This window comes from Bos taurus, chromosome 7, assembly GCF_002263795.3.
Source record: "Bos taurus isolate L1 Dominette 01449 registration number 42190680 breed Hereford chromosome 7, ARS-UCD2.0, whole genome shotgun sequence".
NCBI lineage: Eukaryota > Metazoa > Chordata > Mammalia > Artiodactyla > Bovidae > Bos > Bos taurus.
The window spans coordinates 93,051,177-93,064,649 of record NC_037334.1 but is presented as its reverse complement, the minus strand read 5'-3'; the positions used below and the strand labels follow the sequence as shown (position 1 = coordinate 93,064,649).

Below are 13,473 nucleotides of genomic sequence, written 5' to 3'. Positions count from 1 at the left end.
AGGGCTCCTCCTGGCGCCTTTTGCTCCAACGCGGCTCGCTGCTCAGGGGCCTCCAGGCGGCCACCCAAGGCAGAGACGCCCCCAGTCCAGGCGGCCTTCTGCCCAGTGGCTCCCAGGGTCTGAGGACGTCCAGGATCCAGAGCACGGCCACCCCGGCCTTTCCTGGGCTGCTCCTCCGTGGGGTGACCGGCCCTTACCTCCCCCCTCCCCGTGCATCCCCTAACAACTCCCCGAAACCCCCGCCCCCCACCGGCCACTGGTCAGCTGGGCCAAGGAGCGTTTAGATGGCTGGGAGCAGAGACAAGGCTTCCTGGTCGTCAGAAGCCTCAACCGGTGGCTTAGATGCCTCCGTCTCAGTTCCTAAACCTTCCCTTAGTGCGAGCAGATTCCTGCGGCAGGACTGCGCGCGGCCTGAGAGATGAAAGCCTCGACGGGCGGACATCGCACCCTCTGTCCGGCTCTGCAGGAGGCGCCCACAGGGCCTCGGAGTCCCCAGGAGGCTCCATGTTTCTGGTTGAGATACAGAGACCTCTTAGGATGACTGTCTCCGTGCGTCTAATGCAGGCAGGGACCACCCCAGCCACCCAGGAGACGGCAGATGGAAACCCCCTACCTGCAGCTCCCCCAGGCAGGGCTGCCTGAGAACTGAACAGAGCATCTCTTCTACCTTGCGCCGAGCCTCCCTCCAGGTTCCTATACCAAGCCTGTGAGGGACTCTGTGAGACCCCGGGAAGGCCAGGTCTCCTTCCTATGCTGTGCTGGTCCTCTGCCCACCCACCCCTGCCCAGTTTAGGCCCAGGCTTATTTAGAAAGGTCACTGGGATCCCCCCGGCTGTAGGCAATGTTCCTGGCCCTGTCCAGCAAGAGCCAAGTTAACCAAGTCCGGGGGTCAGCCCCAGACCCCCTGGAACAAGTGCTTCCTACACCCAGACCTTGGTTTCCCGGACCAGTCCCACACTGGGTGCCTTGTACCTCCATATTGAAATTAATTGAAAAATATGTTTCTGACCTAGGAAAATGTTTATCTGTTTTCATCAGAGGGATCACACTGTAATGAATATATTTACATCTCATTTCAAGAAAGGCAGGGAAGATGGGTGAGAGCTTGGAGATGGCTCAGCTCCCCTCCCCCACCCCCAGCATTGCCCCCAGGAAGGCCCGGTGAGACTTCCTGGGAGGTGGTCTGCGGTTGAATATGAGTTCTTCCCACACCCCTCCTGCCTTGGGTGCCCAACCTGCAAACAATTCAGCCTAGGCCCCCAAAACATTGTCCCTGGGTGTGGTGCAAAGGATGAGGCCCAGAGCTGGGTGGGACCTGCAGGAAGGCAGGAGGGACCCAGTGGCCTGAGGGGGGCTTTCCACACCCCACACACCTCATCAGTCTAGCTGTCCTAGGGCTCAGGCCTGTCCCCAGGCAGACCTGCAGGGGCTTCTTCATAGAAAGTGGTGCCAGGCTGCACTGCACCCAGAATATTAAAACTTTAGGTGGACTGGAGCCACCTGGAGACTTCTAGACAGCAAACTGAGAGCAAACTTTGCCACTGACTTCTGAAAGTATAGCTTTGGCCTCATCCATGGCTGTTTGGGGCTGGGGGAGAAAGGGGAGAAGCAAAGAGGTGTTATTCTAAAAGACCTGGCTTTATTAATACATTAAGAAAAAGCTCCCTTGGCTATGTGTGTTCTTGCAGCACCAACTCGGATCCTATAAAACATTCATGCTCTGAAAGCTGTTATAGAGGGCACCCTCCCTTGCACCCCCCAAGGAGAGGCCTCAGGAGGAGGTTTCTGCCCTAAAAAGTCCACTAGGACTCCAATGAAGCTTCTCAAAAAAAAATCAGCAGCTCTAGTCCAGCTCCCAGACCCCCAGGTTCCAGGTCCACAAGTCTAAGGGCCACAGGGGGGCCCTTCCAGATGTCCAATGGAGCTTGGAGGGCCCTCCAGGGAACCCCTGTCACAGGGTCTGGAGTGAAGGGCAAAGCATAGCCAGCTCTTTAGCAAACCATAAGGGGAGCAAAGCCAGGGCTCACAGCTGAGACCCCAGTTCTCTCTAGAGAAGAGCTAGAAAGAGGCTGAGCCTCTAGTCACAGCCAAGTGCAGAGGCATCTTTCTGTCCTGAAACCCCTATGTCCAGGGCTCCATGCCTCTCCAGCCAGGCATGTTGCCACCTGCAGAGGCTGAAGCTGGCGGCACAGAGACTCGACCCTACGGGGACCAGGTCCGTCCCAGCCTCTCAGCCAGCTGGGTGCTGGCTGCCCACCACCTACAAGGCCACTGTGGCTGCTGCCTGCGTCCGCACGGAAGGGTGATCTCCCTGCCCACTCTGTCCCACGCAGAGCCTGGGCTTCCACACTTACAATCCCAAAGCAGCTCCTTGGTTTTAGGAAATAAATCTAGCCAACTTGGTAATGGACCTTAAAGTTGCCCCCCTCTCCCCGCCATTCTAATAATAATTGGAGTGGAAATTAATTGGAGGGTTCTCTTGCACTGATGACATCTGTCAAGCAACCAGACACGTGGGTTTTGCTAAATTCTTTTTATTTTTTGTTTAAATTTTCACTTCGATTTTAATTCTTGAAGAACAGCCTCGACAACATATATCGCACTCATTATAAGAAGCAAAGGGTTATATCAAAAATTATTAGTATAGAATCACAGGAAATCTGGTTTGGAACCAGAAAAAAATACAAAACAGATATAGATACATAGACACAGGACAATTTTTTTTTATATTTGGAAAATGTTATTTTCCCCTAATTCTTGTTTCTTTTTTTATGTGCATACGATGTTTAAATTTTACAAAAAAATGAAAATAAAGACTAGTATTTTACAAAATGAATAACAATGTCTGTGTGTGTGTGGTGTGTGTGTCTGTGTGTGTGTTTCTACATAGGATTCGGTCCACTTTCATGGGTGTTGTTTTCTGTACAGAATATATCCACATCCGTCCACAATAAATCCTGGAAGGTCCTTTAGTCTCCTTCTGTTTTATTAAAATTTTCATGGTCCTCTCTTCCCAAATTGGTTTTCTTTTTCTCACCAGACACAAGGGTCTGTTTTCTTTCCTTTCCAACGTATTCCCGGATCTGATACTAAAATGAGTCTCTCTCTCTCTCTCTTTTTTTTTTTCTCCAGGTTTGCAGCTTCGGTTTGCCTGTCTGCGCGGTGGGCGGCTCCTGTCGCCCCCCCGGCCCTCCTCCCCGCCTGCCCGGCCCTGCCGCACCCAGCATCGGCCGCCTGGTGTCTCCGCGGCTTTGGAGTCCACGGCCCCCCGCCGGTGCTGTGAGTCTCTAGGGGCTGGGGGCAGGTGGGAAGCGCCCAAGGTCTAGGAGCACTGGATGGACATGTAAGGCCAGTTGAAGCTGCTCCCGGATAGTAACATGTCGCGGATGAGAGTTTCGATGGGGGTTTTACCTACCAAACGGACGAAGAAGAGTTGCTCGATGACCGAGGACGACACGGTGCGCAACGAGGGCAGCCGCAGCAGCAGTTTGCCGAAGCGGCTGGGCTGGTTAGGGTACTGGCTCCTCACATACTCCTCCAGCGCGCACTGCGACTTCTCTTGGAGGCTTTCGATGTGGGCCGCATCCGACAGGCCACAGGCATCTGCCCGCGCGGCCACAGCAAGGAGAGACCAGGGGAGGGGCACACGGTTAGGTCAGCTACCAGCAAGGTCACAGACAACACGCCATTCCTTTTTTTTTTTTTTTTAATAAGAAGCAAAGGGGGGGAAAACAAATTGGAGGAAAAAGAAAAATCCTCCCCGTGGCTCCCTACTCCTTCTTCCCTATTTCCTTCCCCCCAGCCCCCAAGACCAATAAAAATATAAATCAAATCCCCACCATGCCTAGGGGAGCCGAAGAGAGGAGCGCACACTTGCAGACACACTCTCTCTAGTTCCTTTGTGTTTCCTCTTTCACCTTTGGGTTAAATAATGTACGATGCTGGAGCCATGTTTGCTACACGGAGCAACCTGGCCTCCGCCTGCAGGGGAGCATCTTTTCCGCTGTGCTCATTAAAGGAAGGACTTCTGCCCCCTTTGCCCCGGATTTTTGGGGTGTCCAGGAGCCCTGAAGAAATATGCAGCCTGGAGGCGGCTCTGAAACACTTCTTGGGAGTCCCTCTCTCAAACCCAAACGACCCCAAGCAGGAGAACCTAGATTGTGTAGTGATCAGACGCATGGGAGGGGGTAAGGAATTGTAGGCTGGCAGAGCCTGCAATCAGATCAAGTCCAGGCTTTAGCAAGATAGGATTTGCGATCCACTATCTATGCAAGCAAGAGGTCTGCAGCAAATCCTTAGTGAGGGTGAACACTTCTATCGGTGCCTTAGATCAAGTAATTGAAAACTGGTCACATCTCTGTAAGCTGTATAATAATCAGAAGGAATATGGCTTAGTTACTTTAGGCTGCAGAAAGGAGACAACTTCAGCTATCAGACACAAAGCTGGGCTGGGGGCAGCTGCTGCTGCTGCTGCTGCTTGAGAACTGGGCAGTGGGGGCTGAAGGAGGATTTGGGGAGACAGGCTTCCTGTCACAGGACTAAGAGAGAAAAATGCACTTATATGCAAGGAAACGTCTGAAAACCTGTGTGTTTAATCTCATGTCAACCAGCGGCTCTTCTTGGTCTACTAAAAATATTTTGAGACAGCAGCTTATACTGTATCAACGAATCAGAGGCAAGCCAGTGGAGGGGAAGGTGGAATCAGAGGAAGCGAAGGCTTCTTCTCCTAGTTCAAACACCCATGTTGTTTCCTGTATTAATAATAAATATTTAAAAAAACAGGAAGATCACAGAGGAGCCCTTAGCCAGTCAGGAGATTGACTAGAGATCAAAGACGGAGTTTGCTAATATATAGATAGATCTGGGAAGAAATGCATGGCGATGCCCCCCCCCCCAAAGGACTCTGTCTAATTGTGAATGGGCAAGTGTAACCCAAAGAAGACACAGAGAATGATTTCAAAGAGGAACCTGTGTCTGCTGAGTTTCTTGAGCTTTATGTCTCTATTTCAAGAACTGGGACTTACAAAGCATTCTAACACCTTCATCTACAAAGCTATGGCCTTGAGCAAAAATACAAATAAAACTAGTGATAATTCAAGAACTTCTGAGGCAGGTCTCCTTTGACCCCAGATCCAGATTGGGTTCCTTTCAGATGTCTAATGACTCTAGCCGGCCAGTCGGGTGCATCCACACTAGCCTGACTTGGGAAGTCAGGGAGATTTTATGGCTACAGGCTGAGGGCAGGAGCACTTTGGTGCTTCAGTGCTTGGAGAGGGGACCCTGAGGTCTGCCCTTAGCTCTGCAGGCTAACCTGATCCTGCTCTATGACCCCTGGGCAGACTCATATTTACATATATCTTGCTTTACAGGCTTTATCTGCCCCTTATGGCACAGGATCCCACTCAGCCTTAGAGAATGCAGCATGCAAGGGACTCACTGGCACCCCAGCAGATTTTTTTTTTTTAAAGACCCACATGGCATCTCTTTGGATCTATAAAATATGTATCTGATGTTTACACTTAGGGCCCCCAGTGTGCAAGGTCACTACCTGTCCCCCAGCTAGGCAACTCCCAGGGAGCTGGAAAGGCATGCCTGGGCCCTGTGTTGGCTTCCTTGTCAGAGTTCTTTCCTGCTTTGAAGGTAGGATGCCTGTAGCTGGGCCCCTGCTGCAAAGTGCCAGCCGGCCAGCACTGTGGCCTCCTCCAGGGCAGAAGCCCTAGACTGGGTCTGGCTTTGCACTCTAGATATTCATTCCTACTCCATATATTTTTGCCACAGGATTCCCCCAACTGTGGAGTGATAGTGTGAGCTCTCAGACCAAGTAGGTGGTTGAGGCAGCAAAACTAGATGAGCAGGGGGTGAGATCCAGTATATATTTACACTCCATGAGTTATACCCCAGATAAGAAAAGGAGGCAGAATGTGCAAAATCCATGTCTCGCTTTTTATATGGGAGTGTCAATGTGGGAACCCTCGATATTTCCTCTACAGTGTATGGAAAAGAAATTATGTAAATAAATAACCATTACCGCTCAGGCCTTCCCGGCTTAGCCTTTGTAGTGCAGAGAATGTATTTCATGTTGTGCATTCAGAAGAGTTTAGTGTTCAGGAAATATAGATGTAATCAGCTGCCATAACTAGAAATCAAAGTTATTATTGTGCTGAAAATGGATTTATTGTATTTATGTTAACTAGATGGCTCCTTTCAGGGAAAGTCTCATTTATTTGAGAGAATATTTAGGTGTATGAATTAATGAATTTTTTTTTTAAGTAAGTTCAGGTCATGACCTAGTCCTTGGATGCCGTCCAGAATATTAAGGATTAAACATACCATCCGGAGGCCAAATGTGAAAACCACCACAGGGAACCCCCGTGCCAGCTTCAAATACTTAGCCGGAGCAAACCTCGTTGGACAATATGTCTAAAACTGTCTTTTCCATCATTCAAAGTTTGCTTAAAAGTTGGATGACTTTGAGAAGGCTTCCCATGAATTCCCTTCTGGCTAGCAATCAAAACAAGTTTAGTCAAAAGTGGAAATGTGTTATATGGAGGGGGGGGGGTGAATTACTACTGACAGCTCTATTTCCATTTTCAGATAGTCTTCTTGCAATTTTCCCAACAAAATAATGTCATTGTTCACTTCTCGGCCTCCCCTGCACCTTGAAGACTTGGTTTAAGAAATGTCTTTAGGAAAACTTTTTTTTAAAAAAAGAAGACTTTTCACAGGGACATTTTAGGATGGAAAGTTGAAAGAAAAGCATGAATAATTCCACAATCTTCCCTGCAGCCTGCACGGTCCTCGCCTCTCTCTGGGAAAGGGCAGGAGATCAGAAAAGTCAAGGGGGTTCAAAGAACCTTAGGAGGGGACAAGGAAAAGGGAGGGAGACTTTGCTTGAGAAGACCTCTGTCCAGCTCCAAGTCACATTTCTGCTTCAAGACACCTCACTGGGTGAGATTTTAAAACCCCAGCTTCCCCGACACTGGCTTGCTTCCTGATTAATTTGGCTAAAGAGCTGGGTAGTGGAGAGCCAGCCAGGCCCTAGGCCTGCCAGAACTAAAGCAGCCGGGTCGCTACTTCCCAGGCTCTTTGTCACTTTTGAAAAACACGTTTCCATCAAGAAGACTTATTAAGATAAAACGCATTCAAACACCGAGGAGGCGATTCAATAAATCTTCCATTTGTTTTAAGGTTCTCACTTTATCCTCTTGCAAAGAATAACTCCCTCTCCCACTAGCAGACCTGCATTTGCACTGAAAGTAAAAGGGGGGCAGTCCAAGTCCACGGCTCAGGCCACCCTGCATACAAATGAGATGCTCTTGTCTAAATAAATTATCTGCTGTTCAGATCGATATTAATACTACATTTGCTACATTACAATATTGTGCAAATTTAAGAGTCATTTTAATACAATGTAAATACGATTCTTCACGCATGAAAGCCAGGAAATATTGATAGATTATACCGCTGCTTACTGTTCAGCAAGGCCTTGGGAGAGGGGTTTTGCCATCCCTACTCAAGAATGGTTTTAATTTGGCCTTTGGAGGTCCTGGCTCTAGGATAGATTTATTAGGATGGTTTATTTGTTCTCTGAATGGAGGAATTAAAAACAATAGCGCCAATAATGGTGGTAAAAACGGCAGCTAACTCTACTCACAGTGGGCAAGGCCGGAGACCCAGTCTGAGCAGCTCTGTTCCCCACCAGCGTCCTTTCTGGCTTTGTTTATATTTCCCCCCATTACCTGCTGTCCTGGGTGTTTATATGTTTCCCTCTTGCAGGTTACAATAATAAAAGGGGGGCAGTGTTCTCAGAGGCTCAGACGAGAGCCTTCAAAGGCTACGCTAATGCACTTTCCTGGAAGTTAATTTGAACCATCTATCATAAGAGAAATTGTTAACATGCATGTTACCACTGCCTACATTTAATTTGATATTTTTAAGGCACTCTGTTAAATTTCCAACGTTCGTGCGCCTCGCATGGGCTATGAGATTTATCTCCGGGCGGGAATCCTCGCATACTTGCGGGTTCTCCGGCATTGCTTTTGTTTTTTATCTTTCTTGTTTAGGTCGAATCCATTTTTTACGACCCTCAATAACCTCAGCAACTGCAAACATGAATGGTTTCCGATAAGGGAAAATCAGGCAGCCATAAAGCGGGATTATTTATGATTTATTTGCACGGATTCTTCTCTTGCCACCTCTCCGTGTGTGTGTGTCTCACTGTGTCGGGAAACTCAGCCAGGGACCGTGCCACGCAGAGGAGAAAGCCACGTTCCCACGTTCCCTTCCTTTCCTCTCCTCCCCCAGAAACGCCGAGCTCAGGCACACACGCGCGCACACACATCGCACACACATGCACACCGCACACACGCGCGCAGCCAGACGGATCCACGGCACCGCCTCCCCGTCACCCCCCCCCAACTCCGACCCGGCCAGACACGCGCCCGCCGCCGCCGCCGCCGCCCCGCGTGGGGCTCCAGGCCGCCGGACCGGGCCGAGCCGGGCCACCGAGCGGCCCGCAGCCGCACCGCCTCGCCTCCCGCACCGCCGCGCTCCCAAGATGGCAGCGGCGCTACCGGCCGCTTCCCTCGCGCGGGCACCGCAGGCTCCGGGCTCGGCCCGGCCTCCCGCGGAACGACGAGGGCCCGGGCCGCCCGGGGAGCCGAGGCGCGGAGCGGGGCCGGCGGGCGGGCGCTCCCGGCGCCGGCCTGGCCCTCCCAGCGGCCGCAGCCTCACCTGACGTGAACAGCACGATGGCTTTGAGACAGCTGTACTCGGCCGAGTCGACGTGCAGCGCCTTGAGCTTCTCCACCTGCTCCTGGAAGATGCGGATGTGGTCCATGAAGGCCACGACGCGGTCGGCGGACATGGGCGAGGCGTGCAGGCCGGCGGCGGCCAGCAGCGGCGCCACGTGCAGCGGCATGGAGCACTGGGCTGCGTTGAGCACGAACAGCTCGCTCCAGGTCAGGCGGAGCAGGGACACCTGGTCGGTGATCTGCAGATCCGGGAAGAAGGGGATGTTGCGGGCCCACTCGACGGCGCTGAAGAGCAGGCGCGCGGCCAGCTCGCAGATGTTCTCGATGCCCATGATGTTGTTGGGCTGCATGCACTGGCTGCCGTAACGCGACGTGGGGTAGGGCTCCGCGCGCAGCAGCAGCGAGATGTAGCCGGACAGGTAGCAGTGGCCGTTGAGGGGGTCCCCGTTGGTGAGTGCGTACTGGCCTGGATTGGGTTGAGTGGGAGGCATTCTTCCTCGCTGAACCGCTGACAAAAAGAAAGAGAGAAAAGAGGCAATGTGCATCCAGGGGGCTTGCGAACAGTCCGGGCCGCCCCGCAGCGCACCGACACAATGCGGAGGCTGGTCTCCGCGGCCACCAGCGCCGAGCATCTTCCTTGGCGCTGGCCTTCACTCCCGGCCCACACCCGGAGGAAGACGGCGTAGGGGTGAAGCCCTCCAGCTCCGTGGCTCGATCCGCCCGGCCATCTCGGGCGCTCTTGTCCACCCCAGACCCAGGCAGAACTAGGCCTGAGTTAAGGGCTTCCCCGCTCCAGCCCAGAGTGACCGAGAAAGTGCACCCCAACCCCTCGACCACCACCAGGTCACACGCAGATTAATGACATCCCACTCACCCCTCCAGAAGGAACCCAATCAGGATAAAACAAAAACAAAAACCAGGCGCAACCAGAGAAAAGGTTGTGGTTCTAGGCACATGCCTAGCTGCCTCTTCATTTGCAAGCAAGCAGGTTTTGTTCAAAACATTTCCATATTCTCTAAAAATGCTATGGAATTATCCTTAAAACAGACAGAAGTTACATACCCTACTCACCACTTACAACTTTTGAATAGCAAACTAGTATCCTGCACCCCTCCCCTATCCCCTCCTCCCCACCATCCCACACAAAGTTCTCACTGTTAAAAGCAACAGAAAATTGAAAAAAAAAAAATCAAGAAAGAAGTTGAACTTACAGTAGCCAAACATTATTGAAAAAAGTGGAAAATATAATTAATGTCTGTCCTGTGAGGTGCCACAGCAACCTGCAGCCAGCTTTTGCCCAGTGAATGCACGAGCTTGCAACTGCAAAAACACTGGATTCATTAACCATCTGAATGCAGAACGTAAGCATGCTTTGAGTTCTTAAAGCTGACCAAAGTTTTTTTTTTTTTTTTTATGTATATGTTTTACTTCAACAGTGCCAGCGTTTTAAATTGCCATGTAAACAAAGACAACTTTAGGAAAAGTTAGGGCTACTGAACTCTCCCCCCCCCAACAAATTAATATAGATATGTCCATGTAGACGTAGCTTTCTTAATTCAGGTTGTACACTATTTTCTTAAGTTTGCACTGATTCTCATTTTAATGCAAGCCTCAATGCAATTTAAACTCTTAAAACATAACTGGCTAGAATACTTTTTTCTAATTATAGTTTTGAACTTGGCAGTTATTTTTCAATTAAATGAGAGTACAATTCAAAGTTTGTTTTTTTTTTTTTTTCCTTCAGATGCCTATAAAATCTCCCTGGAGCTAGAAATGAAGTCGTCATATTTGCCTGCTCCTTGAGATCTGAAGAAATTCAATTTCTTTTCTTGTGGCATATAAAATATAATTTTAAAGTCAATTACAAGAAGAAGTAATCTGCATTCTGCAAAATTGACTGGTTTGCTAATTTGACTATAAGACATCTTTAATGATTGTCAGGAGATAAACTTTAACTGTAAATGGCTAGATATATTTATAAGAAAAGTGCTGCATTTCTTGCCACATGAACATGAAGCATATCTAAATACAACATCAAAAGTTGTGTTAAAAGAAACCAAAGCCATACAACACAGGGATTAAATGATGTCGAAGCTCATGCCAGCTGCAGTCTATGCATTATAGCCAAATCAGAAGGATCGGTAAATGCCGTTGTTAATTGTAATTTGTATGCAGTATTTAAACAGAGGGTGGAGTTTGATGAAGAAATAAAACGAGTATCATGCTTTAAAAAAAAAATGACACGACTATGAAAGCACGGTTCAGTCACAAACTTTCCTTTGAAAGTAGAGGGGTGAAAACAAGGCCACAGCTCTGGAGGAGGCGGCCCCAGCTCGGTGGAGAGGAGAGGGAACCAGTGAACAGGCCAGAAGCCCCCCCTCGCCCCCCTTCCCTCCTAATTAGACCTACAAGTGCAATAAATCTCACTCCTCTTTTTCCAAGCTAAGCTTCCAAAAGGATGATGCAGTCAGGGATCTATGGTTCAGAATCCTCCAGTCTCCTCCAGCCCTCCCCCATCTTAAATAAAGGGCAATGAAGACATGGAGAGGAAAGGGGAATGAAAAAGAACAAAAACACAAAAACCACAGAAACCGAGTTTTCTGGGGGTAATAAGCAGCCCTCCCCCCAAGTTCATGCCAGCACAGCTCCAAGCATCCTCACGCACACGCGGGAAAGAGACACACACCGAGCACATCCAAGACAGAGGGAGGGGATTTTCCAGCACAGCTCACGATCCTAGGGGCACCGTCCCGAGCAGGCAGCGGGCGGGGTGGAGAAGCCGGGGAGACGAGCGCAGGCCGGGAGGGGGAGACAGCGGCAGCGAGCTGGGGCGGGGGGTAGGGGGTGGGGTGGGGGAGACGCCGGGGGAGGAAGGCAGCGGGGATGGGGGGAGCTGGGACGGGCCGGGACCGCAGGAGCCCCAGCCCCAGACAGCAGCCACCCCCGCGAGAGAGGGAGAGAGAGAGAGAGAGAAAGAGGGCCGGGGAGGCGGGCGAAGCTCCGGGAGAAAAAGCACGGAAGAAATATTCACCTTCCCGCCTCATGCCCACTTTCAGGCACTTCTTGAGGCGGCAGTATTGGCACTGGTTGCGGTGGTGCTGGTCGATGGGACAGTTCCTGTTGGCACGGCATGTGTAAGTTAAGTTCCTGCGGACGCTCCTCTTGAAGAAACTTTTGCAGCCCTCGCAGGTGAATTGGCCGTAGTGCTTGCCGCTCGACTTGTCCCCGCACACCACGCACTCGATGTGCTGCTGGCTCTGGCCCGAGCCGGGCGGGCCCTGGCCCTTGTCCCCTGCCGTGCCGGGGGTGGCGGGTGCTCCGGGCTGGCCCGGGGTCTGCGGCGTGTGCGGCGCGCCCGAGCCCGCCTGCTGCTGCTGCTGCTCGCCGGCGCCGCCGCCGCCGCCGCGGGCCGCCTGCGCTGCGGGGTTGGGGCCGCCGGGGTTGCCCCCGGCCACGTCGTCCTGCGGATCTCGCCAGCTGCTAACTACCATTGCCATATCTTTGGGCCCGGGGAGCGCTGGGGGGGAGCCGAGCTGCTCGCCGAGGGCCGCGGGGCGCGCGGGCGCGCTGGGAGGGGAAGGGGAAGGGGAAGGGGGGAGGGGGCGGGGGCGGGGGGCCCGCCCGGCGCCCCGGGGTCGCGGGAGCCGAGCCCGAGCTGGGCACCGGCTGCTGCCTCCGCCGCCGCCGCCGCCGCCGCCGCCGCCGCCGCTACTGCCTCGGCCGCCCCGCTGCTGCTGCTGCGCGCCCGCCCGCCCTGCTGGCGTTTTGTTGTGGTTCCTGCTGTTTTCTTTCTCTCTTTTTGCAGCCCCCCCAGGCTCTCAGGCTCCCCCCCCCAACACCCCTGCTCCCCTCGCCCGCTCCCCCCCGCGCTCGGATCTTGGGGGGGCCCGCTCTCCTTCCCCCCCTCCCCACCCCCCCCCAGCGAGCAAGCTCCCTTCTCTCGCTTTTTTCTTCTTCCCCCAAGTTGCAAAATCAGAAATGGCACAGGCGGCAGCCGGGAGCGGCGCGGGGCGCAGCGCCGGGGGCGGCGGGCATGGGCCACGGCGCGCGCACACACTCACCCTCCGCCTTGCCCGCACCCCCGCGCGCACACACACACACACGCACACACACTCGCACACACACTCGCTCACCCGCGCCGGACGCCCGCCCGCCCGCCGGCCGGCCGGCCGCTCGGGCTACGCGCTGCGCGCCTGCAGAGCAGACATAGAGGAAGCCGGCGAGGGCGGCGGCGGCGGCGGCGGCGAAGGAGGAGGTCGCGGCCGCAGGCGCCTCTGGAGCCTCTGTCTCAGCTGCAGCGGCGAGCGCCGCTGGAGGAGCCGGGGCCCGGGCCGGAGTCCGAGCTGGAGCCGGGGCCGCAGTCGGAGCGCGAGCCGGGGATTGGGGCTGCCCGCGCCGCCGCCGCCGCCGCCGCCGCCGCCGCTGTCCCGGCGGGAGCCCTCGCTGGGCTCGGGATTGAGGGGAGCGCGGTGAGCCCGAGCCGGGCGCGAGGCGAGGCGGCCGGCGGCGATCAGGGCGCGCTGGTGTCGGGCGGCCAGGTCCAGGGCCGGACGCAGCCAGCCATTCAGGAAGGCAGCGCTGGAGAGCGGGAGGCAGCCAGCGAGGAGGATCACACACTTTGCTCTTTTTGTTGTACCGGTGGCGCCGGGCTCTCGCTGCCTTCTTCTTTCGGGAGGTGACGGAGGGGGAGAAAAACACGAAGTAATTCACGCCGGCGACG

General features: G+C 53.4%; 1 protein-coding gene across 1 annotated transcript; it reads right to left on the bottom strand.

The window, feature by feature from the left end:
* Positions 1-2,518: 2,518 nt before the first annotated feature.
* On the bottom strand, positions 2,519-12,345 carry NR2F1 (nuclear receptor subfamily 2 group F member 1; the record flags this gene model as incomplete). Its single annotated transcript, NM_175804.2, is given in 3 exon segments — positions 2,519-3,603; positions 8,734-9,261; positions 11,785-12,345. Coding segments are annotated over 3 exon segments (1,275 nt in total).
* Between the last annotated feature and the right edge of the window lie 1,128 nt (positions 12,346-13,473).